The sequence below is a fragment of the Aethalodelphis obliquidens genome, unplaced genomic scaffold (assembly GCF_003676395.1).
Source record: "Aethalodelphis obliquidens isolate GAN/ISIS:26980383/991018 unplaced genomic scaffold, ASM367639v1 scaffold40, whole genome shotgun sequence".
Taxonomy (NCBI): domain Eukaryota; kingdom Metazoa; phylum Chordata; class Mammalia; order Artiodactyla; family Delphinidae; genus Aethalodelphis; species Aethalodelphis obliquidens.
In genome coordinates this window covers 13,201,490-13,228,406 of record NW_020837984.1, presented here as the reverse complement: position 1 = coordinate 13,228,406, position 26,917 = coordinate 13,201,490, and the positions used below count along the sequence as shown (strand labels likewise).

General features: G+C 43.5%; 1 protein-coding gene across 1 annotated transcript; it reads right to left on the bottom strand.

Moving 5' to 3' along the window:
* Window positions 1-24,896, bottom strand: PLEK (pleckstrin). Its single transcript, XM_027131875.1, has 9 exons — window positions 24,694-24,896; window positions 15,079-15,234; window positions 14,649-14,830; window positions 12,731-12,822; window positions 9,367-9,551; window positions 7,617-7,721; window positions 3,963-4,046; window positions 3,049-3,118; window positions 1-1,711 (listed from the first exon to the last, which is right to left on the bottom strand). The coding sequence occupies exons 1-9, from the start codon at window positions 24,733-24,735 to the stop codon at window positions 1,575-1,577; spliced, it is 1,053 nt and encodes a 350-aa protein (XP_026987676.1). The 5' UTR covers window positions 24,736-24,896; the 3' UTR covers window positions 1-1,574.
* Between the last annotated feature and the right edge of the window lie 2,021 nt (window positions 24,897-26,917).

The window sequence follows — 26,917 nt, the reverse complement described above, 5'->3', positions numbered from 1 at the left end:
GACGCTAAACATGGTAACATTTATTTCAAAACTCAAAACTGATTCCGTATTAATAAATACTTTTAACACTGAGTATAGAAAAACTACTATGCATGTTCTAATACAGTTTACTAAAGAATCAGAGAAAAGGTAGTCTTTCATCTCTCGGCCATTGAGAAAACAGTCTGGAGGTAGGAATAGCTTCAAGGATATTGTGTAGAATTGGGGGAGGGAAAGAGAGGAGCTGATAAAACCAGGAAGAATTTTCTACTCTCCTTTCCTTACTAGGGCCTTAAAATTAAAAATCTGAAGTTGGAAAATACACCTGCACAACATACCAGATTTCCTTCTCAATTTTGGTTTAGAATCACTAGTTGGTGGACGGGGTCAAAAATTGGAAGCAGGTACCCAATTTGAATCTAGGTCAGATCCCGCTGGCTGATGATGGGTCCATGAGGCCCCTCAGAGGCCAAGCAGGAGACCAGACAGCTTGTCCTTAAAGCACCTGCTTTAAGGCACAACCACAGTATCTTTAACTCAAGAATTGAAGGCATGGCACAATGTGACGGCCACCTCCACGTGCTGTCTAGATGTAAGTCCTTTCAGAGCTGTCTTTGTATAAACTCATCAGCCAATCAGCTGGCCTGTGATCCAGCCCCTCCACCCTCTGGAGCCGGGGGGACACTTCAGGCGGGCAGCTGTCCAGCCCCTTCACCCATGGAGAGACCCCATAGAGAAAACCCCTCTGGCCACTTTTTTCTGTAAACACTCAAATGAAACAGAATCTTGCAGATTTGGAATTCCTGCTCCTAATTAGAAAAAATGGTAGAGAAATGCTCTGGAAAGGGACAAAGATAGCCCCGAGTCAGATCAGTCTCCAGTGCGAGTGGAACACGTCTGCTTTGGGCAGTTTCAGGACGTGGAGAGGACCCTGGTTTCCTCGGGTCTTTTTCTCAGAAGGCATAATTTTCCAGGCTGTCGTCACAAGGCTTCAAGCTAAAGCCACCACTGCGGCGCTGGCTCTCAGGAAGTTTCTGGGTAGGGCAAGGAAGGAAGAGGGTTCTCCTTGACCGTGATATATGATCTTGTGGCCAAGAGCAAGGGAAGGCAGCAAAAGGGAAAAAAAGAGGTTTGTACCTAGTGCTCTTAGTACAGATGGGCAACAGTTTTAAAGGGAAGAGTTGTTTCAGGTTCTGAAGGCCACAGAGGGACTCCGGCTGCACTGCCATGGGTACTAGAATCGTGGGGCTTTTGAAGCTAGGGAGGACCTCAGGGCTCTCCTAGTTCAACTCCTTCATTTTCCAGAGGAGGAACCTGAGGCCTGGAGAGGGTAAGCAACGTCCCCAGGCCACACAGCTTGTCATATCTGCCTGGGGGACACAGAGAGCGGCAGAGAGGCTTCAGTGAGCAATGCGGTCGGTGTAGGCGAACATCACGCAGCACGTGGCTAGTTACGTTCAGGACCCCCGAAGATGACAATGTCCCACCCCTGGGCCCTTTCTCGTTGATCTGTCGCAGAAGTGACCAGGTCCTGGACCGAGCTTATCCATGAGGTTCCCTCGGGAAGCGGGGTGGTGCAGGTCGCCGGTGTGTCCTCACTTCCCCGTCCGGAAGGTCACCTGGATGGCTTTGATCCACTCGGTACGCTCCTTGGGGGTGGCCGCTTGCAAGAAATAGTGAACTTCATCAGCCGTGATGATCTCAAAGAGGTTCTCGTCTTCACTCTTCTTGCCTGGTGAGAGAAAAAGTGATGGTGGGCACGGGCACCAGAAAGGCCCCTAGTTCACCCTCCTTCTGCAAGCAACGAGGTCCCCATTTTTCAAGCGTTCCAAAAAAATTAAATATGTGATTTTCAAACTTACTATCACTGTATGATCATACATATTCATTATATGATTATCTATATAGTGCTTATATATACAGGTATGTAGTATGATTTTGTGCTTGTGTGTGTATGTGTGTTTAAGAAGTAAAACATTCAAGGAGAAACATTTTATAGTTTATAAGCAAACTAAATTTCTCACTTTTGCACACAAATAGTGTTTAACCCTGTAATAGTGTCCAGTGAGTGTCTTTCCTCCACTCACAATATAAACCAAGAGCTGACCTCAATATATTTTTTTAAAACATCAAAAAAAACCCAGATTCACCACCAATGCCATCAGTATAGCCTGAACTGGTTTTTATCAAGGGCTAAGTGAGACTCTTTGCCGAAAGATCGGAAGGCAGCACACTTTCCAGTACTGTGACAAGACTTAAAACACATCCATCTCAGATCGCAAAGCAGCACGCTCTCCACCCCAACCCTAAGGAAGACCCTACGGGGAGAGGCGAGTGAGCAGATCCAGGAATAGTAAAAATCTCAGCTTTTGCAGCTGCAGTGTTTTCCTGTCAGCCTCTATAACCTCATAAACCCAAAATGACAAGGAGAAACCAGGGTCTGGATGTCTGAACCACATCTTCCCACTGACACCACTCCTCCCTACACCTGAGGAGACACGGTCATTTCATCACCAAATCATAGACTTGTGATCAGGACCCAAGGGTCATCTGGTACGACTCCATCATTCTCGGAGGAGACGGGAGAGCCCAGATGAGTTACGCAACTCAACGCAAAGTTGTGCCACTCACTAACTAGCCTAGACCTAACTATAACCCAGGAGCAGTTCCTGCTCCCCACACTGCCTCACGGCGCAAATGTTCCTTTTGTTGTGGGATATTTCCTGGTCTGTAAAAGGTCCCCTTTAAGGAACGTCATGGCTCAGTCTCAGGCATCAGGAGGTAACAAGTGTCTCCATCTAAGCCGGTTCTGAGGTGATGGATTTTTCTCAGCATTGCACTAGGATTTATTCAAGGCACCCACAAAACCACTCCAAGTCCCCGAAGCCCGGAGAGCCAGTGCAGCAGTTGGGAGAGAATAGCTTTGGGTCTCTCTAAAGTTTTCAGACAGTAAATTCATTCATGCCTGAGTGAGGGAGTGATGGAGTGAGTGCTGTTGACTCAGGGTGCCCAGGTGTGGGAAGGGAGCCTGGGTAGACACACCTCTCTCCCACAAAAATTCATTCTTACCATCTGGGTTGCTCTCCACTGAGGTCACCACACAGCCTCTCAGGCGAATCGCTCCCAAGGGATCTTCCCCCTAAAGGAGAGAGGAGTCCTTCATTATGTTTCCAAAGTAAAATGTATGGGTGTACTTTATGCTGTTGGTGCAAAAGCCACACAGACTCACTGTGCTGTAGATAAGAGCAGAAAGAGATGAAAGAGAACCCCTTCTGGAGCCTCCATCCCTCAGTTCACACAGCGGGGGGGTGTGGAAGCTGGAAGACGAGACACAAGTCAATCTGAGCTTCACATCCGGAGGAAAGTGGCAGGCAGAGGAGGCAGTGAGGCTGAATCATCACGTCCCAGGAGAGAAGGACCACACGTTTCCAGAGTCCTTTGGCCCCAGGCAACAGGCATAGTAGTATAACCTCCACAGGAGGGAATCGAAGAGCCCTGCACTGCAAGCAGAGGCTGAGGACCCGGTCCAGATAGACATGCTCATTGTATTGAGGAAAAAGCCCTCTTCTGAATAATCAACAGCCCAAATGGCTGGACTCAAACAATGTTCTCACTGAAGTAGGCCCAGAAGAGGAATTATCACTTTTTTGCATATCAAGCCAAGAGCACAGTGTTGGATTGGTTGAGTTCCTCTGAAAATATCAGATTGGGGCAAACAAAGAAAATGCTGTTGAGTTGACCAAATAAATGACCATAGAGTGATATTTTCTTCCATCCCTGTGATTCTGCTGGCCTCAAAGCCTACAATCTCAGATCTTTGCAATAAGAAGGGGTAGGACAAGGTAGAGGAGGGTGAGGAAAAAGAAGAGGGGATCGTGAAGAGGAAAGGGGCTTCAGCAGAGCAGAAAGGGGCCTGGGAAGCCCAGTGGATAGAAGCAGCAGAGGCTTCTAGTGGGATGGGTTTATCGAGCACAGCCTCTCACCCCAGCAGGGTCATAGTAGTGCAGATACGCAGGGTCTTCTCTCAGAATGAATTTCCTCACTTTCCAGTTCTTCCGCCTATGCCCCTGTATCCAAGATCAACACAGAAAAAGAAAGGATGAGTTCTTCGCATCAGTCAGTACACCTAGTACCTACGTGATAAGTCTTGTTGAGTTGAAATAAGAAAAAAATAAAGATGAAATCCTAACTCCAGGAGAAACCAGGCTACAACCCAGACCTTTGTCAGAGAGATAGCAGTAGATAGATGTTATTAAATCATGGATTAAGTTATTTCTAAGATTGTCTTACAGCTTTAGAATTATATAAGATAGTACTATGTACAGTGTACTGTGTTAGGTAATGGGGCACTATCAAGAGATTTAAGACATGGCCCTGTGCTTCCAAGAGTTTATAACCTATGTGGAAATATAAAATAGCAAATATCCAAATCAAATAACATGTATAGGTAATGAGTTTCAAAGAATTCTTTAAATATTTATTGTTTATTATTTGGAAAGTTAATTTGGGTTTTTTTTTTGGTTTTTGGGGTTTTTAAAATTTTTACTGAAATACAGTTGATTTACAATGTTGTGTTAGTTTCAGGTATACAGCAAATTGGTTCAGTTATGTACACACACGTATATATATTCTTTTTTAGATTCTTTTCCATTATAGGTTATCACAAGATATTGAGTATAGTTCCCTGTGCTATACAGTAGGTCCTGGTTTCAAAGGATTTAAACGAAGGATATGTAATTGTGGGTTTGGGATGTCAAAGAGAGCCTCATAAAAACCTACATTTATCCACGTGGGACACACAGGAGTTATGTAGGTGAGAAAGAGGTGGGTGGGAAGACCACTGACAACAAAAAAAGCAGCGGTGGGAATGTCCAAGGCATATTCAGTCAGGCTAGAAGGCAGGGCTCATGAGGAACAGCAGAGGCAAGTTTGGAAAAGTGGAAGCAAACAGTAAAAAATGAAACATGGGGGTATTTTCATTGGTGGCTTTTGAGTTGGAAGCGAAAAGATTACAGTGACATTTTAGGAAGATTAATATGGTGACAACATACAGGATGGACCAGCTGGCTAGATGAAAGATAAGCCAGGGGTAAGACAATATGGTAATAAGAAGATCATCAAGAAATGATTGCAACAATCCTGGCATAAAATCATTAGGGACTAACAATGGGTAGCAGCAATGGAAATTGGAAGCAATAGTGGTTGTGACAGACATGATGAAGAATAGGACTTGGCCCTTCCCCATAGAATTAACCATTGACACCATCTAGACTGTGGGTTCTGAGGCGGGATTTGTGTCTGTTTATCTTTGTTTCTCCCACGCCCAGCACCGTGCCTGGCACACGGGAGCCCCTTCATATCTGTTTGTAATTGCCTTGAATTACCCAGTTATTTCAATTCGCTGATAGCAGTTGTTTAAAATGTTATGTTAAACCTGATCCTATGATTTCCCACAGTAAATTCAAACGACAACTCCAGAAGCTAAAAAAGTTAGATTAGAAAATACATAGTTTCTATGTTGCCAATATGAAGAATATTGTCTGCTATTTCTGAAGCACCACATGTTAAGAGGCACATATACAAATTTTCCAAAATTTTTCACTGTGCTTGTGTAGAAAGTGATGAAACGTTTGTGATTTTAGCAAACTGTGCCTCCTTCATAATGCCAGGTCAGAAGAGCCTAAAGAGAGCTTTCAGGAATGGGTCTAAGTTATTTGGCAGGTCGTCTGGTCAAGGAGCTCAGCTCCAAAGAACCTTTTACTTGCCTGAAGCATGGAGCGAGGAACGCTGTAGAGTCATATGGGAGAACAGAGAACATTTCTATCTGCAGTATCACATACAGAATGGCTTTTGTAAAGCGTCAGTTTCTAGAATTCTTGTTATGAGTGCCTGCTCTTTGCCTTAGCTGATGCTGCCCACGGGCTGAGGACACTAAGGCTTCTGCCCCACGCCGTTTCCTCCAGATCCATGGATACACAAGTCCAGTCCAGCTGGGACTCTGTCTACCCCTTTTCAACCTTCATGTTCAGTTTCCTCAGGGCTCCGCTCTAAATTAAGGCTCCTCAGATCAACTAACTCAAGAAAAGTCCTTCATGGCTGATAACGATCTAGAACTATAGAAGACATCAACAAAAAGGAAACAATGAAACTCCCCCCCCCCCCAAAGTGATTCCTGCTTTAACAGCCTCCTTTCAGCACCTGTGATGAAAGAGCCAGATAACGCAGGAACGTTTGTCAGAACAAATGAGAAATCAGGTGATGGACAAGCTCTGCCTATGGGCAGCTGCCAGATCCTTCCCTGTATAAGGCTGGCCCTGCTCCTATGCTCGTCCTTTAATCTAGTCAGTGAGCACCCTGTCATAAAAGTTATTAGAATCATCTAGAATCCTTTCTAAACCGTGGCTGTATTATTCCCTAGGACCTCGTTCTCTCAAAACCTGATGTGAAGGTAAGTTTTCCACACCAATGCCCTACTTCCCCTAGTGAAACTCAAAATCCATATCAACGTTCTCTTTTCTAAGTATAAATATACGTTCAACTTTGGTTCTTCTCTCTTCACCCTGGAAGTTCAGGGTCCTATTATAAGTCAAGTCTCTCAGTCCCACGGGACCTATAGACAATGCCTGGAAATCTCCTTAAGCAACCAGATTCTCTCTGCTACGTACGGAGAAGTGCCTTTAAGACAGCTCACGGCACAGCCACGAGGGCAAGACCTTGGCCTTAAAAAGCGGCTTTGGCTTCTCGACAACATATACTAGCCTCAGTTGTTTCACCCTGAATATTCGCATATTTTCCTGTAGAGGTGCTGGCCCTGAGTTCTTCACTCAGCTCCAGCCCTTGTGTTCTCTTACCTCTTGGCATCCCGTGCCTTGGAGCCCGGTAACTAACCAGAGCTCTTCAGCTCACCTCAGCCCCTGCCTTGCAGACTGACAGTGGCCAGTACTGGTGGACACCTGGTCATGACTGAGTCTGTGCCCTCTGAGCAGATTTGACCCTTGTCTGCTGCTGCCCTTGCAGAGCTTGTCTGGATTTGGTCTCACCGTGACCCACCCACAGTCTGAAATGGTACTTCCGTGCTCTCAGTGGTTTACGATGTTCCTCTTCTGGGTATGGCCTGTTCCTATTTCCTGGTTACTTTGCAGGGAGGAGGGATAGGCCAATGGAAGTAATTCACCATGAAACATCCCTGTCTTTTGAAGGCATCTCTTAGCCAGCTGATATCCTCCAGCTAATGAAAGGGTCAGCATTTTCTTGAAACATTGATAGAAGAAGAATTTCCCTATTTTATTTATTTATTTTTAATTTTTGTGGCTGCACCACACAGCATGTGGGATCTTAGCTCCCCAACCAGGGATCAAACCCACACCCCCTGCAGTGGAAGCGCGGAGTCTTAACCACTGGACTGTCAGGGAAGTCCCGAATTTCCCTATTTTCAGGTGCTTCTGCCCTGTCTGCCTCAGTCCTCCTGACCTAATGCCACGTTGATCATCTACTTGACTATCTATCTATCTTTCACTAGGTGGGTGTCATTTTCTAATTGACTATTGACCAAACAAACAAAATCCCATTTGGTGATTTAGAATACAAAGGACTTGGTAAGGGAGGAAGGTTAGCATGGAAGAGTAGTGACCACTCACCTGCTTCAGTAAACATCCCTGCTTGATAATGACCCCTCTGAACTCTTCTTTCAGAATCACATCATCATCACTAGAATTCTCTTCACAGAAGAACCCACTGTCTGGCTATTGGGGAACCAAAGAGCAAGTTTATTTTCCAGTCTTAGGCATATTGCTACGTATACCATCTCCATCTCCCTCTCCCCTCCAGCCACTCCTTCCCCCTGTGGTTTATTGGTTTATTCCAACCTGAACTTTAAAGTTTCTGGGTTTTTTTTTTTTTTTGGCCTTGCAGCGTGGCATGTGGGATCTTAGTTTCCTGATCAGGGATTGAACCGGCGCCCCCTGCAGTGGAAGCTCAGAGTCTTAACCACTGGACTGCCAGGAAAGTCCCATCTAGATGCTTCTATCTTGTTGCTAGATGCTCTCTTGCCTCCGCTCAAGTGTGGTTTTTATCAATATCCTTTCATTTTCTCGGGTTCCCCAAGCTATATTGGAAGTCTAGCTCAGCACATCTTTTTTCAAAGTCTTTCTTCTCTTGGGATCTTATGGCCAAATCCCTGAAAGCAGAGTTGGCTAGTTTATAAGACACTGTGCACACGACACAATCTCCACAACACCCTCTGCCACTCAGCTCCTCCACTTTGAGAAGACCAAGAGCACGTGTCCAGCCACATCCTCTGAGGTCAGGAGGGAACTGGGCCTTGCTCAGCTATAAGAGAGCAATGAATCACACAGAGGAAGAGGAGCCACTGTGCTGGGTATTTTTAGAGTCCCACATTTAAATGGCTATAAACAACCAGATCAAAATTCTGAAAAAAAAAAATTCTGACAAGGGAATGTCCCCAAAGTGAAATGAAACTCTCTCTGTGACAGTCACTTCATTTTTATAAGCAGCTTCCTTATTTCTGTGCTCTGACCCCAAATAGAAACAAAATTGCCAGAATCCCCCTAGAAATCCACTTTGCCAGATTTCTCATGTAACCCAAGATTAAGTCCGCATTGTGCAATACAGTGTTTCCCAATCTGTGGTAAGCATGCCCCCGGGGATACTCATGGTGCAGGGGGAAGGAACCCGGATGAACACATTTTGTATTGAGTCACATATTTTAATGTTTATTTGGAAATATAAAACTGGCCCATTGGGATTTTACACATCTCCCTCTAGAAAGGAAGCTCCCAGAGGGCCATAATTTTTGCCTGTTATTTTTCTTTCCACTACTGTATCTCCTTTGTCTAGGTGGGTGCCTGTCATGTACTTGGGCCTAATAAGTTGTTTTTTTTTTTTGTGGTACACGGGCCTTTCACTGTTGTGGCCTCTCCCGCGGCAAAGCACAGGCTCCGGACGCGCAGGCTCAGTGGCCATGGCTCACAGGCCCAGCTGCTCCGCGGCATGTGGGATCCTCCCGGACCGGGGCACGAACCCGTGTCCCCTGCATCGGCAGGCGGACTCTCAACCACTGCGCCACCAGGGAAGCCCCTGGGCCTAATAAGTTTTTATAAAAGAATTCTTGCTTAGAATAAGAATAGATATAGCAAATTTTTAAACGTAAATAAAGAAAACTATTCAAGTGAACAATATTTTCCTTTAAACAATCTCACTGGATGTGACAGGCATGGTGGAGGGGGACAGCTGTCAAGTCAGGGACATGGATCAACGCTGTAGGGCTGGGCTCTTTCTTTCACGGTGGATATGAACTGAGACCAACCCAGAACCCGCCCAGAGCAGCCCCCAAGCCAGGAGGAGTAGGTGGGGAGCTCTCTCACTCACAAAGTAGTAGAAGGCGTCGGGGTTGTCGAGGAAAGGGTTCTCAGCAGTTCCGTCCACCGCGTATTTGGAGAGGTCTCCAGCAGGCTGCAGGTACCCTTCGTTGAGCAAGGAGGAGGCTACCACCAGGCCCTCCTGGCGATTCCGAACAGATTTATTGGAAACCAGCCAGTCGATGACACAGTTACCTGGATGGGACCATCAGAGGGTATGTTAGCTCTCTTTACCAAAGAACAAGCCACTGACAGTTGCCGCTGGAGAGCTCCGGATGACCCAAGTGTCAGACTTGTCTCATCTTCCCTGTTACTCCAAGAAGGAAAAATGAAATCCGCGGGACAGATACCTGGAAACAAAAGGAACCATGTAAAATGTTTTGAAAAACACTTACATGCTCCTCAAGGAACAAGGCGTGCATAAAGAAATGGTTTTTACTAACCCACTCATTTATTCCGTTAATGACCTAGAACTTCTGCTAGGAGCTAAGTTCTGTGATGGGTACTGGGGAGGCTTCCTCAGGGAATCTAAAAAGGGGATCTGCGTGATAAGTGTTGTGACAAGTGCTTTGCTGTGGATGGATACAGGGAGCTGCTGGGTCAAATCTGCAGGAAGGCATGGAGGGGTGGGTGGGGGAAGGGCTACCGCGTGCGTGCGCATCATCAGGAAAAGTTTCACAGAGGAAGTGACACTGACTGGATGCTTGCCAACCATCTACTCAGGCAGGGGCCGAGAGGAACCAGCAGGGGCTGAGGGAGCTGCAGTGTGAACAGACTCACACAGGCATGAAGCAGCCCCGCTGGTGGGTGGGGGGAGGAGTTGGTGGAAAGAAGGCAAACAATGACGAGAGAGAGAGGAAGGCCCAGTGTGAGTGGGGAGAGCTTTGATGGTACATTAGGATATTTGGCAGTGAAGAGCTATTGCAAGTTTTTAAGCAGAAAACACCATGACAGTACGTGTATGTCCTAAATTCGAATTTGGCGATGTCCCTTGCACCGAATGTCACACCTTAGACAAGGGTCTAGCAGAGACCTTGAGAAGCCATTCAAACAGCCTTCTGCCTCAAGAGAGGATTGCAAGGAGCCATCAACTGGATTATTAGCAGGTTATAATGAAACTTTTTATGAAAAATATTCTGTACAACCAACAAGGTCCTACCACATAGCACAGGGCACTATACCCAATATTTTGTAATGACCTATAAGGGAAAAGAATCTGAAGAAGAATATATATATATATGTAGGTATAACTGAATCACTGTGTTGTACACCTGAAACTAACACAATATTGTAAATCAACTATATTTCAATAAAAATAAGTAAATAAATAAAACAAATTTCTTTCAAACATTTTATATATATATATATATATACACACACACACACACACACACACACACACACACACACACACACACATGTAGTCTGTACAAATGTAGCCAACCAGGGAGCCAACATATTAGGTCCCAGGTCATCAAAGCAAGAGCAGTAGGATATGCCATCCTTGAAACAAGAGTGAAAGCAGTTGATTAGTGTACCTTCCATGAATTTCATATACAAAATGCTTTGCCCACTTTTCTTTCTCTAGAAGGATAAACTAATTAATACTGCATTTCTGACTTTAATCCTTGTAGTGACCCTGTAAAAGAGGTAGGGCGGTAATTACAGACCTCTTTTAAGAATGAGAAAATTAAGACTCAGAGGGTTTAAGTGACCTTAGGCCCGAGTTAACACCTGCAATGGGCCTTCCCTTACGTGTTCTAATCCTAGATTCCATATGTGTTCAGCTAGGCATGCTGAAGCTCAAAAGACAATTTCAGTCTAATCTCCCCATCACCTGACATTCAAGGTCCTCCATCACATGTCATCAGTGCCTGGGTCCCAGTCTCTGCCACAGACTTGTCTCTCCGCTGAGACCACCCGAGTCCCACAGGAAGGCTCAAGCCACCTGAATTTCTAGAATCCGGTCTGACCTTCAATGGAGAGAACTTAAGTAGTTCAAGCCCAGGACTCTGGGACTCAGTAAGACATTTCACAGGAAATAAGTCTGACCTGGACCTTGTGCCCAGATCTATATCAGAACTTCCCCTTGGTTTCTTTTTCCAGAGGCTTTGTCTTAGTGACCTCAGTCCTACTTGAGTTAGGGCCCTGCCTTATTCTTGGTATCTGGATTCCAAATCTCAACCCTGGCTCTTCTCATGCTAATGGACTACTGCCTTGACTCTCTGAGGCTGAATTCCCCTGGGATACTACCCACCCCCTCCCCCCATTACCCCAGATCACACCCTTTATCCTCCACCTTCAGAACATTGACCTCTACCGTTTTTGTGCATTATCTATTGATTGGACAGCCCTTCGGATTCCATCTGTTGTATCTTCTGTGTTTTCCTCTCTTGACCTCTATTGCCACCATAAGTCAGCCATGTCTGGCATCTGACAACCTAGTCCCGAACTGTACTTCTCATTTTTTTTCCCCTAAGGAACCATCAGTCCTACCAGGCTGGTCATTTTCTTTCCCTGATGAATATTCTGGAAATTTCAGCCCCATAACTTTGTCCTCACCATCTGCTCAGCCTAACTATCCTCATCAGAATTCCTTCCCACAAACACTTAAAGAAACTCTACCCATCTTTCAGAGTAGAATTTAGGCACCATCTTCTATTCATCCCAACTACCCCTGAGTTCTTTCTCTTTTCTGAACACACAGAATTGATTGTCTGTGCAGACGTGTGACTCCTTAACCATAATAACTGCATTGAGAGCCTGTACCATATAGTACTTAGAGTGTGTTCTAAACACATTACAGTTACAGCAAGCCTTAATGTAGGTGCACTACGATTATCCCTATTTGATAGACAAGGAAAGTGAAGAGAGGCTAAATTGTTGGCCTAAGCTTTTACAGCTAGTACGCTGAAGAGCTAGAATTTGAACCAAGGAAGTCTGCCTCCAAAGAACATGTTTTAAACCACCACACCACCTCCCTAAACCCATAATGCATAATGCCTCACCCTGTGCAGCCTCAGACATCCCGAATGTTTCCACCTAAATTTTACATTGGGTATCTTGATTCCTGTTTATCACCTTATTCACCTGTGTCTATTTCAACATCCTGCCATTTACTGGAAAACAAAATATGACCCTTTGATTGATATAGCTGGAACTTCTGAGATTTTTATCTTGAACGACAAAGTTTTGTTTCACCCTTCTTTCTCCTTCCACGCTGGGGAAGTTCAATGATCATGTCCACCAGCCTGCATTCCATGACCCCACTCCCCACCCCCATGCTCTACATCCATCACCCACACGTGAGGCTGAGCGAGGCCTCCATACCTCCTGCCCCAGAAGCCCCACTTCAGACTCACAAGGCCTTTTACCTGTGAAGCAGTGATTGAAAATCTTCTTGTCCTTCTCTAGGTTCAGCTCTTTTACTCCTTTTTCAGTGTCTTTCATGGACAAATACAAGGCACTGCACAGAGGAAAACACATGGGTGAGTAAGAGCTTTTCAGAATGGCTGGTCCTCTCTGGGATTTGCCCCCTCGAAGGGGCTGCTTCTGAGTACAAGCCTCCCCCTCCCCAGGTGAACCCTGAGCCTAATCTCTCCAGTAGATCGTAAGTACATCGTTAGACGGCAGAGTTCATAATCGCATAACTTTGTGGCCTGAGCAACATTCAGCAAAACGTACTGGGAAGGTACTTAACGTCTCTGAAATTCACTAAACTCTGCTGGTTTAATTTTTAGTGTCTGAGATGAAGAGTTGCCCCCAGTTAGGTGCCCAAGATGAAATGTTCTTGGGGCTCAATCCTCATGTCCCATTTCTTTGTGTCCTTCAAGAGACCATCTGGTATAGACATTTGCCTCCCAGAAAGTGAATGTCTTGACTAAGCTTATCCCTTTATCCTAAAAATTAGGAGATAAAGCAAAACAGCGAGACATTCTCATTTTTGTCCTTGAAGTAATAAACTAAAGATAGCCTGATCAGAGAAATTGCAAGCAACAAAACCCAAGGCCACGTTCATGGATCTCATGGCTCCACGTAGCACAAGCATCATTCGCACTTAGCTCTGACAGCTGTGGTTAGAAATGTGGTCACTTGACCACCCCACCCAGCAGCTACAGCTAGACTAGGCAACTCCTCTTGGGTCTTTACCAGAAAGCTTTCTTGGTGAGAGAAAGTGCTCATTCTCTCTAAGCTCAATGCACCAATTTCATCAGACTCCTGTGACCTGCCACGTCCTACAGGAAGCATGCACAGGACTTTTTTCAGTCCCCTCCTAAGGACTCCCCTCACCCATTTTGTAAACCAATATGGAATTTAAGTAGCCAATATGGAATTCTTCCTGGCAGGGCTCCTGTTACAGGATATGTTCCACATAAAAGCAAAAACCAGCAAAAAGTAAAAAGACTCCTAGAGAAAGGGGCTCATGTGATATCCACCTTTAGGCAACAACCATCACCTGCAATTCCAGGCCAGTCAACATCAGAGGTCATTAATCTAGGCCAAGGCACAAATGGCTTCCGGCTAGGAGAGGTGTTCACCCTTGCTGAATGTGTGAACTTGAACTTGAAACCTTACCTGCTAGGACACACAGCCCGTGCCTTTTCCTACCTACCTATAGACCCTGAAGCTTTCTTTTAAGAGTAACTTATTATGGCTACTTCATATATACAATGATGCATCTCTCTCTCTCTATCTCTCTCTTTCTCTCTCTTTCCATCCCCCATCTCTCTCTCTGCCAAGATTACCCAAAATGAGGGAACTTAAATTCCACTGCCCCCTCTCCTCAGCTGCTAGACCTTAGAGAAGCCACAATCACTCCTTCAGACCCAGGTAAACATCTTAGTATATCAAGTGCCAGTACTAAAGACCTGGAAGGGTGGATACAGCCTTCAGAGGTGACCAAAGCAGGCCTTGGAGCAGGATCTGTTGTGAGATTTCCTCAAGAAGCAGGGTGGGAGGAGGGAAGAGTGAAGGGAAGCAAACATAGAAAATCACCCTATGGAATGAAGTGAGAGAGTGGCATGGACATATATACACTACCAAACATAAAATAGATAGCTAGTGGGAAGCAGCCGCAGAGCACAGGGAGATCAGCTCGGTGCTTTGTGACCACCTAGAGGGGTGGGATAGGGAGGGTGGGAGGGAGGGAGATGCAAGAGGGAGGAGATATGGGGATATATGTATATGTATAGCTGATTCACTTTGTTATACAGCAGAAACTGACACAACATTGTAAAGCAATTATACTCCAATAAAGATGTTAAAAAATAATTTTTAAAAAAAGAAAATCACCCTAAGTCAATGGTTTCTGGCAGTCGGATGGACCTCCTGGTAGATTTCCTGGCAAACTTCTGACCTCCTTCAATGCATTTAATGGCCTTCTTGATGTCCCGAACCCAGCCATCTCTCTCCTCCAGGAAGGCTGCCTGGAAGAAGTGGTCCTGCTGTTTGGTCGTAGTGATCTTAAACACAAACTGAAATCAAAACACATCCCATTAGGAATGACTCCTTTCAAGGGGCTGAGGTCTCTTATGAAGCACAGCAGTTGAGCCAACCCTGTTCTGGAAGTGCTTGGCCAAGAAAGACCCAAATGCCCAGGGTAGAGGGTGGGTGGTGTGGAGAGGGACTGGCCCAGGAAGCTCCATTCACATTGCAGGCTATGCATGGTCTCAAGGGTCAGCCCCTGACAAGGTATTTATGGTGGTTAACGACATCAACTCACCATCCTTTTGCCAAAGTCCTGGCAAGGGCTAGTCAGAGTGCTTCCTTTCAGGGGAATCATTCCTTTGGGGCTGTTATCACTTTTCTTCTTATAGAATTCAACTCCATCTTCTAACAACACAACCCACATGGGTTTCCAGGTGTTGAACATGCTCCCCTGTAATGACAACAGAAAGAGCTGGGTAATGATGTTTTCTAAAACTCTTCTATAGGTGGCAAAGGGCTTGATAAATAGCCTGGCTTTGGCCAGTGTGGACACAGGCGACCCGCATTTGTAACTCAGAGCACAGCCTTGTGTACAGGCGTGGCTAAGAGGTATGAAAATCACTTGCAGAACCGTCTCTAATGCCAGCATGATGCTGTCATGTCAGTGTAGCCTTTAGGAATATCCTTACTTAAAAAGTTTTCAGTTTGGGTTAATGCCAACTGTCCCTTTATCAACAGATAACCGTTCTGACTACATCAAGGAAGTCTCTCTTTTTTATCTATATTTTGGGAGGGTTTTGGAAAAGGAAGAGAACAGGGTTCTATGCCTCTTATCTTTGAACCCACGATGTCACCCTGTCATGACTACCACAAAATGGGGTTATCATCCAGTTCCCAGAAGATCCTGCTGGTTATCTTAAAATACAAACAGCCTCTATATAAAGGTCCAGTTTCCCAAAAGGAAGACTATTTATGCAAAGAAGATAAATACTTGTGGGACTATCATTTTGCTTGTCCAAGTGTTTCCTTTGTTTTAGTGACTGAAAAAACAAGTCTTAAATTAATACACACTATCTCTTTTCTGAACATGCAGAATAATTATTCATGCTAGCACTGAATTATTTCCCTTTTTGAAAAAATGGGCAAGGTCAGACACTATGCCAACACATGAAATAATTTCAATCAAATGTCCTTCTGTTTTACATCTATCAGAGAGAAACTCAGAATATAAAGAGTTCCTGCAAATCAATAAGAAAAAATACAAATAATCTATTTTTTTTAATGGGCAAAAGACTGGAAGAGGCACTATATTAAAAAAAAAATCTCTGAAAAAGTGTTTAACATCATTATCCATCAGGGAAATGCAGATTAAAACCACAATGTAATACCTCTGCACACCCACTAGAGCATCTAAAATTTTGAAAGCTTGAGAAGAGCAAGACTTGGCAAGGACGTAACTGGAACTCCCATACATGGCTGGCAGGAGTGCAAAATGGTACATCCAATTTGGAAAACTGTGGAGAACGTTCTAATTCTTAGAAGATATATTTTGACATATTTAGGCATGAGGGAGCATGATAAGCTGACTTATTCTCAAATATCTCAGCATAAAAATATGTGTGTATATTTATATAGAAATACAGAGATAAGACAAATGTAGCCATGTGTTAACAATTCATAAACCTAGGGAAAGAGTATATAGGTAGTCATACTATTTTCTCCACTTCTCTGTGGGTTTGAAAATGTTCAAAATAATTGGGAAAAATTAATAAATAAATGAACAACACATGATACTACTACATACTAAAATTTGGGATGTGCTTTTAGGGAAATATATAGACAAGTCTAAAAACTTTTAAATAAATGAAATTAATAAAAGATCTATTCACAGAGCTAGGAGTAAGAAGTTGGACTAGATGACTGCTGAAATGCCTTTCAAGTCTCAAATTTTATATTCCACTTCTGACCTATCAAAGATTTATAACTGCCAGAGTCACTCAGGGCTTTTGACCTTGGAACCGGGATAAAATTAGGAGACGTCAGCCAGCACTACATTCCTTCCGTAGACCATTAAAGTAAAACTACTCCCAGGCTTCCCTGGTGGCGCAGTGATTGGGAGTCCGCCTGCCGATGCAGGGGACACAGGTTCGTGCCCCGGTCCTGGAAGATCCCACATGCCGCGGAGCGGCTGGGCCCGTGAGCCATGGCCACTGAGCCTGCACGTCCAGAGCCTGTGCTCTGCAGCGGGAGAGGCCACAACAGTGAGAGGTCCGCGTACCGCAAAAAATAAATAAATAAATAAAATAAAAAAAAAATAAAACTACTCCGGAGCCAACTATCAAAATGAGTTTGTGCTTTACTAATTCAAATGCAGCCTCAGGGTCTGACAGCTCACTGGGTGGAGGATGTGTCATTTGGGATTCAGGGGCACTATGCCCATTGAGGAGGCTGATACTTGGTAAAACAAGGGAAATCGGACAGCTTATAAAGTGGGACTTTGTTCCAGTCTTGGTAGTGGTTAGTTAGGTTAGGATGATGGAATTCTGGGTCATCTCTCTCCTCTGCACCTGCTGGCTTCTCCCTGGATAACCTGACAGCACCTCCTCTCCATGATCGCTATATTTACCCTTCTCTGTCCTTAACCTTCTTGGTGCTCACCCAAGAGCAAACCCAGAAGTGTGATCACGGACTGCCCATGCTAGAAAGGCATTTAGGATCATCTACCAACAGCCTCATCATACACGTAAGAAAGCTGAGGCCACTTTAAGTGACTGGGCCTAGTACACCTGACCAGTTAATGTGGGACTGAGATTAGAATCCAGGCCTCCTGATTCCTAATTTTATGTTCTTTCCATTCCCCTTAGATGCCATCTTCATTTTGGTTCTCACTGAGTCATTCTTGAATCTAAATCAATTTTTAGGCCACTTAGCCAGCTATATATATAACCTCATATATGTGTATATGTGTGTACATAAAATCATAAAACATCTAAATTGTAAATCACATCATAATATGATCCTATATAATAATATGTTTTATGATACTATAAATATATAAGGTTTATATATGTAAGTAAATATATATGTGGCATATGCCTGCTTTCCTCCATTATAGGCCCAAACCTATACAATTACATGTCAGAATGGGCAGGTTTTAAATGTTGAGTCAAATTTAAAGTTTCCAAGTGAGTCACTGTACATCATCATGGAAGTGGTTAGTTTAGTGCGTAAGAGTCTGACATTGCATGGTACCAAAAGAAGAAATCTTAAAGCTCGAGATATTTGACCACTTAAAAAAATTGAATTTCTGTACAGTAAAAAAACAAATGAACAAACAACAACAAAAAAAACCCTGAACAACTGAAAAGCAAATTAAAAGGTATGAATATTTATAATATAGTATCATATAATTAAAGGTTAATATCCTTAATATATATATATATTTTTTTTGGGGGGGGGCGTGATCCGCGGGCCTCTCACTGTTGTGGCCTCTCCCGCTGCGGAGCACAGGCTCCGGACGCGCAGGCTCAGCGGCCATGGCTCACGGGCCCAGCCGCCCCGCGGCATGTGGGATCCTCCCGGACCGGGGCACGAACCCGTGTCCCCTGCATCGGCAGGCAGACTCTCAACCACTGTGCCACCAGGGAAGCCCCTTAATATATTTTTTAACCCTTTAGAATTAATAATAAATATACAAATCCTCTCAATGTTTTTTTAAATGGACAAACAATAGAAACAGCCAATTCTCAAAAGAAGAAATGCTTGGGTCCAATAAACATAAAAATGTACTGCTTCAACAGCATGTAAACAAATGCAAATTAAACAAAATATAAACTTATTCTTCAATACATTTTTTTAAAAGATTTATAAAATGTATTGGTGAAGATTTGGGAAAATGGGCACGTGGGGAAAAAAAATGGAGCTCTATTGGTCAGCAGTTTGATGTGGGCTATCAAAAAAACTAAAGTCATTTGTAGGCTATATAAATAGAAGCATAGGAAAGTAACGTTCTAACTTTAAATGGAGCATCACCGGTAGGTGACCATGGAGCTGGGTGGCCCAGGCTTTTTTTTTTTTTTTTCTTTTTTGTGGTACGTGGGCCTCTCACTGTTGTGGCCTCTCCCGTTGCGGAGCACAGGCTCCGGACGCGCAGGCTCAGCGGCCATGGCTCAGGGGCCCAGCCGCTCCGCGGCATGTGGGATCCTCCCGGACCAGGGCACGAACCCGTGTCCCCTGCATCGGCAGGCGGACTCTCAACCACTGTGCCACCAGGGAAGCCCCTAAACCTCATTTTCTACATCTGGCAAATGAGGATAATGCTATCACCTATTTCTTAGGATGATTGGGAGATTAAATAAAATAATCCACGAACATTGCTTAGAGCAATATCCAGAACATAGGGAGCACCCAATAAATACTATCTAGTCCCTGTAATTCTGTACTTATGGTTGCACCTGGAGAATGAACTTGACCTCTGGAAACCTCAAAGCTACAGATAAAGTGAAGCCTGTTCAAAAGAGAGTGACAGGATGGCATCCGTCTTGGGGAAATTGTTGGAACTGGTAGGTTTTAGCCCAGAAAGGGACAGGCAGGGTAGATAAGGACTGTCTTCAAGGGTGTGAAACATTTCGATTGTTTTGAAGTCTCAGTAGGTGAAAGTTTCAGAAAAAAAACAGTTTGCTGCATAACTTAAGGGAGAAAGTTAAATTAGTGAGTTCCCTGGCACAAGAGGTCTGCTAGCACGCTTGTGAACAGAGTAGTAAAAGAAATTCAGGCCACAGATGAGAAGTTCAATTAAATGCTTATTAAAATATGTTACATTCCTTTCAATCCTCAGATTCTACATGTCTGTTCTAAAAACGTGTTATTACTATTATGCCTTTAGTCTTCTAATTCCAGGTGCCCTTGCCTTCATCTGAACACTTGGGCTTCACCTGCAAGCAAAAACAAAACAAAACTGCAAAAAAATCCCCTCAAAAACATATTTAACATGAATACCTAAAAATGACCCCATTAGAAATTTTCTTTTTAAGTTACTATAATATGAACCCCCGAGAGTTTTTTGGTTTCTCTACAAATAATGATAGATAAAGCAGCTCCCATGCTTCAGACACTGGCCTGGGTGTTGGGGAATAAACATGAACAAGACGCCATCTTTGCTCTCAAGATGTTCACAATCTAACAGGGGAGAGAGTGACCTTGACCTGCAACTCCAGGGCGGTGTGATGAATGCACAAACTGAGACAGGCCTTCCTGCGCATGTGTGGCTTCACAGAAAGAAGCCATGACTCATTGCCGAGGGAGGGGACAGCTTGATTGTGGTGCCGAGCCCCTCCCAGACATCTCCTACCAAGTGAAGACACCTCCTTTCACTTCTCCTTTTCTTCAAACTTCTCTTTTCCTATGTTGACATATAGCTAGAATTTAAAGGAAAACTATATGATGGTCAAAATGACATATTGAACAAAAGCAGAACTGTGAGTTAGTATCATCTATGCTCCCACACTCATGGGACATGTTATTTTAAGTTGGTGTTGCTTCTATGAAGTCCTTATTTCTGCTACATCATAAATTGCTTCATCTAGTTGTCCAACCTGATCTATGACATCACTTGTATAACATCCCAGATCAATGGTCATTTTGTGCCAGTTTGAATACTTTGAAGGCAAGGAAACGAATCTGTTCAGTAGAATATTTTTTACATAAAAAAACTCTTCCAGGTTGGACAATTTCTCAATAAAAACATATTAGGTTAGCAATAGAAAAATGACACAAAGTGTCTTAACAGCATGTTTTCTGGAGTCTTAGGGATTTCGGTTCAAATTTCAACTTTGCCTCTCCTAAGCTGTGTGACCTTAGGCAAGCTACTTCATTTTTCCAAAACTTAGTCTCCTCACTTATAAAATGAAAATAATAATACTACCAATTTCCCATTGTTCTAAAGATTAAATAAGATAATACACTTAAAGGGCTGATCACTATGCCTAGCTTGTAGTAGGTGCTCAAAAAATGGTAACCATATAGGCAGATAAGATGACACAGTTTTGTAGGCAATACTATGAAGTCATTCTGGCCTAAGGTTCTCCCGGGCACCACGTATCACAGCAACAGTGCTTTGGAAGAGAAAATCACTGCAATCTGAGCCCATGAGGGCCACGTATAACACGGTTAGGCACAGCTCTCTGTGACACTGGGACCACACTGCTGGGTTCCAGTCAATTTCGGCCACTGAATAGCTGTGTGACCTTAGGCAAGGCCCTTTGCCTCTCTGTACCTAACTTTCCTCCGTTGTAAAGTAAGGGTAATAGTCGTACCCACTATATATATATATATATATATATATATATATATATATATAGCATTAATGCATTAAATGCTTAGATCTGTCCCTGCTGCAGGGTAAGCTCTACATATGTTGGCTACTCTGATGACAATGAATCAATGTGTGCGAATCAAGAGGGATTACTTCATGGTGTCTGGAAGACAAGGTAGCCATTCGAAAGAATTGCTGGGCAGAGACCCCTGAGTCCTGCCCTCTGTTTTGCCCCAGGCTTTCCTCCTTCTATCAGAACATCAGCTTTTTTGCAGCCCTTTTCTTTCCTGACCAAGCCTCTTGTCCTTCTCTTTCTCACCACCCCGATTCCTGTGCTTTCCCCCAGCCTCACAGGCCACCTAAATTCCTAAAACACTCCTTGGGTCAGCCCTGCCACTCAACATGCTGGCTGTTGTCATAGAAACGACAGTTGGCTGCATAAACCTCTAGGAATGAGACTGGTTGGTGACGTGACTTGGTGGAGTCTAGGTTGTTGGTTGCGTGTAATCTGCTCCTCTCTCTTTTTTTAAGCTATGATTATAAACATATCCAAATCAGTAGTATATTTTCAAGGACCTCCAAAATATGTTTATTAGCTGGAAGTAACCCCCTAATCAGAGGAAAAGGGAGGTTGAGGTCGCTACACACACTCTTGCCCACAGTACAGTTTGTCCAGGCCCCACTCTGGCTCTGCAAAGTTCATCTCACCTCCCTTTTGCTGGCTTGGGAAGCCTGCTTTTCAGAAGGCTTCCTGGGATCAACGAGATGGTGGGCTTTGTGGTTGGGCAAGCCTGGGTTTGAATCCCAGGCTGTCCTCTTACTGGCAAGCCACTTATTCTCTCTGAGCCTCAGTTTCTCATCTGTAAGATGGGGATAAGGGTATAGGGTGGATAGGATTGAATGAGATGGAGTTCATACAGTGGCTAGCTGCTACATGGCAGGCTCTAAGTGCTCTTTTTTTTGAAGTCAAAGTGGCAAGACTTTGAGGCAAGAAAATCCGGGTCTTCTTTAGAATGAAAAAGCTGCAAAATGACAGAATCATGTATTTTCCCTCCTGCTCTTAACCATCAACTCTATTTAAAGATCTCAGGAGGGAGGCAAAGGAGGAAACCTGAACTGTGAAATGTGGACAGTTATCTTGCACAGAAGAAAAGCAGAAACATTATATAGTCGATACCATTGACTACCGAGCCCAAGATTACTGACTTGACAAAATCCTTGTACTAGTATATTCTAATGTTATATTTTTTCCACCCAAAACATCTTTATATCCAATAAAATTATTTCATAAAACAAGAATAAGGAGAAATATATTCTCTATTACCACCCAGATATCTTAAACTGCGTAAGAAAAAAAGGTGAACCGAGGGAGACATATATTATCGCCTGTCGTGCTTTAACATCAATGACTATAGTCAAGGCATCTCCCAGACTTGTCAGAGAAAGATCTTCATGCTCTTTTCTTCACTATTAACTTGGCAACCAATCCAGGAAGCAGGGCATATGACCAATAGCGTCTAGGAGAGGACTGCCTATCTACTGAAGCATACAGCAATACTGATATTAATAATCATTGTGACTTAGGTACCATCTACTGTGTGCTAGGTTCCTGACAAATACTTTTTAACCCATGTATATGAAGTATTTGAAAGAGAAAAAAAATGACGTCTAAAGAAGTTAGGAAGTTTAGCACCTTACTGGGAAATTCTGACTTCAGTTCTGCAGCTGACAAAGGGAATCTCTGAATCAAGTATTTCTTTAAAATAACAAATTAGAGAATCCTAACACATTATAACAGAGAGTGTTCAAAAGGCCCCAGAGAAAAATGCAAAAAGTATGAAGATGTAAATTGTAGACATGAAAATTATGGGAGATATAAACTGGAAAAATAAATATGAAATTTCACCATGTTTTTTTCTAGGTACTTTTTCTAGACTGACTTTTACAGGCTATGATCTGAGAGAATTACTCTCACTGATTTAAAAATTTATTAATTTAAGTCCATATGCTTGCCAACCCTAACTCTTTCATCGTCATATTCTAGTGGGGCAGATTCACTTATTAGAGATTGAGTCTTTTAATCATTTGTAATTTATAGAGTTTAAAATGTAAGTATACAATATAACAGCAATTTTAATTACAAAATGCTTAAATTGTTTTTTTAAAAAAACAAACAAACAAAAAACCTTTGCAGAAAATATTTCCATTCACCTGTTCTTCTCAGGATACTAGCCTAAGTGACCAGGAAAGAAATGTCAACATTAATTACTGTTGGCTCTCAAGAGACTATTAGTGCCTATTGCAAAGAGTCTACGTACACCTCTGTGTATATACATGTGTCTTTTCCAAAGGATGTTTCAAAATATGGCTAGCTAGAAAGAATACCAGCTGAGGGCTCATTTATTCTCTGGCATCTACTCGTAACTCTCACGACCATAGACACATTACAAACCCTAACTTAGATTGAATTTACTCAATGAAAATCCCAGTGTACTGGACAGAGCTCAGTGCCAGGAGTCAGGGAGTGAGTTTCTGGTCCCAAATCTGTCACAGCCATGTGACTTGGAGCAGTCACCCAGCTTCTGGGTCTCCGCTTACTCTTGTGGAAATGAGGGAATGAGGTCAGACGGTCTAAGGCCCCTTCCAGATTTAAATCAAAACAGAATCAGGCAGCACTGTGAGCAGTTTAACCTCCTCTTAGTAGAATTTTCAGGTTAAAATGTTAAAGCATGGATGGCCTAAAACAGAGTCCCATTATGCTCTCATTCAATTAAAAACTGGAACGTACTGAGTTCAGTTCACTTCTAACGCCCTGAACTCACTTGGGTGGGTGTGAGTTACATGTTCATATAGGTGTTGTCCACAGGATGCCAACGAGCCCTATGTGTGAACTCACCCTCTTGGGGAGTATCACAGTGACACAGCACACACCCACCATCAGGAGAAAAACCAGCAGTGCTAATGAAATTCAATTTCCTGATGCCACACCAGTGAAACCAAGCATTTTTGAGTAAACTTGTGTCTCTGTTTTCTAATCTTTAAAATGGTTAATCTACCTACCACCTTAACAGCACGTTATACAAATTCACTAAGAACTGTGAGTGAAGAGATTTCAGTCCAATAAAAAAAGGATGAATAAGCTACCATTACTGTATCATTATATCCGCTCATCTTTAATATTTTCTTCTTCCTCTTTTCCAAAACAAAAAAAGAGGGTAAGAAGAATTTAAATAACAAATGAATAGTTTCGCCTAGTAACCTCTATAGAAGAAGAGTTTCAGTCTTCTAGCATAACACACATGTGTGACTCTTGAAAAGGATGCTTTAGATCCTGAAGGATTTCCAGACCCTGTCGTCTGGAATTCTCAGCCCCACAAAATCAAGCTGTGCTGACGCCTGAGCTGGATTCATTCACTTTTAAGAACCAGAAGGCAATGGAACACGTACTGGCTTCTCCGCACCACTCCAACCTTCTACAGGCTGTGATGCTCTCCCGTTTCAGCCCAATAGGTTCAGCAAGTAGAGAGTGCAAAGCTGGACTCCAATCCTCCCCCACCCTATCTCCAGGGACACCCTTTCAGGTGGCACTTTGCTTACCCTCTTCACAAGGTAGCCCTCTCTGATCCGCTTTGGTTCCATGTCGGACGGACAAAGAGATGGCCGAGTCCCGCCGCAGAAGTCGCCTCAGAAGCTCGCCCTCCTCTGAGAGCTGGGGCCGTTGTGGGCTGCTTTTCTAGAGCGAGGGCCCTTTCACAGTTTCCCCTCTGCTGGCAATCGCGTGATCACATCCTCTTCCCCTCACCGGGGTGGAAGATTAGAATAAGGAACTGCAGAGTGAAACAACCCATTCTTTGCTAACATTGGAGATTTGTCAAAAATACAGTTGGGTCGAATATTTACCTAAGGTCAATTTTTATTATCATAAAGGAAATAATTCTCCTAAAGAGAAAGAAATGGTGAAAGGAAAAGGAAAATGAACAAGAAAATCCTACTGGTGGAAATTTTCCTGGCTTAGGAATTATATCTAGAAAGGCTGAATCAAAATGCCCAGAAATTCAGAACTGTCTGGTTAGCATAACAAAGGCAACTATTATTAAGTGAATGTCTACTTCTGTCCCAGGTGTTCTCCTAGGTGTGTTTCAGCCTACCTCATTTAGCATAGTTCTTATAAGAAACCCACAGGGGAAAGGATATTGTTGCCTCTATCTTAGACATAAGGAAACTCATGCTCAGAGAAGAAAGCAGTTGTCTTAAGGACCAGAAGAGTAGGGAGGGTCCTTAACAGGGTGCTGCTACCTCGCATCGGGCCTGTGATCTGTGTCACACACACCACTAACCCCACAGTAGAAAGAAGTTCATACCCAAACATGTTTGAGAAATTGTGTGTTACAGTCCCAGTTTGCTGGCTCCCTTTCAGCTTAACAAATTAAAGACCCCCCCAAAGCACTACAGCCGAGAATCCTACTGTAATGGTGGTTAATCCTGTGTTTTTCAAATTTATTTGACCACATAATTCTTTTTTTGAGCAATCGCTGTCAACATTCTTGTGACAAGTTAAAGTGGAAAAAAACCCCTCAAAAACATATTTAACATGAATATCTAAAAATGACCGACCCCCAAAATAAGTCCTAACCCCCAGTACCTTAGAATGTGACCTTATTTGGGAATAATGTATAGCAGATGTAATCAGTTAGGATGAGGTCATGCTGGAGTAGGTGGGCCCTTAATCCAATATGACTAGTGTCCTTAGGAGAAGAGGAGTGAGACACACAGAGAGAAACAGAGGCATAGATGGGAGGAATACCTCTACATGCCAAGGAATGCCAAGGATTGCCGGCAAATACCAGAAGTTAGAAGAGGCAGACCGGGATTCTCCTCTAAAGCAGCCATAGCGAACATGGCCCTGCCAGTTGATTTCAGACTTCTAGCCTTCAGAACTGTGAAACAATACATTTCTATTGTTTTAAGTCACCCTGTTTGTGGTGCCTTGTTATAGCAGCCCTAGGAAACTAATACACGTCTGAAAAACTTGTATTCTACAGAATAAACTTTGAGAATGTTAACCTGGCCATGTGAAAATGGGCAGGTTATTTCATCATCTGTGCCTCAGTTTTCTCATCTGTAAAATGGGAAAAAATAACATGTATTCAATGGGGTCATTCTTAGGTATGTATTCTTAAATAAGAATACTTGTAAATGTTTAGAAAAGTGTCTAGAACATAATGTGTCCATAAACGTTAGTAATGCCTCATTGTCAAGGAGTCTCCATTTCCTTACGGCGAGTCCTTTTCAATGATCAGTTCAACTGAGATTATAGAAGTAACATAGGACTAGGTTTTTGACTAGTTTCCTTCTCCCATTACATCAGTCAGCATTCTTCGGCTGCAGTCACGAAGAAACAAACTCTGGCTTATATAGGCAAATAGGAATTTACTAGATGAATGTGGGGTGGCTCATGGACTTGAAGGAAAAAATAAAGACTCAGGTCTCTGAAAGGATGGAAAACAGCACAGCTGTGGGATTCTACAAAGCAAGAAGTAATGGACGGTCTCTTTGAGACACCAAGTTGAAAGAAGTCCGGTGGTTTTCAGGCTCTACAAGAGTTTCCAGTGACCGGGCCTTTGGTTGGCCTAGCTTGCTTAGTGCTTACCCCTCAGCCATCCGATGGGGGGAGCACATGAACGAACAGCCCCATCCAGTCGGGGAGGGGCTCATCCCCCCAGGGTAAAATCAAGGCACTCTTAACAGTAGAAGAGGGAAGGGCCCCTAGGCAGGCAAAACCAACAGATGTCCGCAGAAGGCGTGTCAGGAGCCAGAAAGT

What these genes read in the sequence shown, in the direction of transcription:
- PLEK (XM_027131875.1), bottom strand. Translation starts at nt 24,735, where the DNA reads ATGGAACCAAAGCGGATCAGAGAGGGCTACCTTGTGAAGAGG. An exon ending in CCGACGCCTTCTACTACTTT is followed by an intron (nt 7,722 to 9,366) that starts GTGAGTGAGAGA and finishes GTTCCCCAATAG; the next exon opens with CCAGACAGTGGGTTCTTCTG. An exon ending in ACTACTATGACCCTGCTGGG is followed by an intron (nt 3,119 to 3,962) that starts GTGAGAGGCTGT and finishes TCTCTCCTTTAG; the next exon opens with GGGGAAGATCCCTTGGGAGC.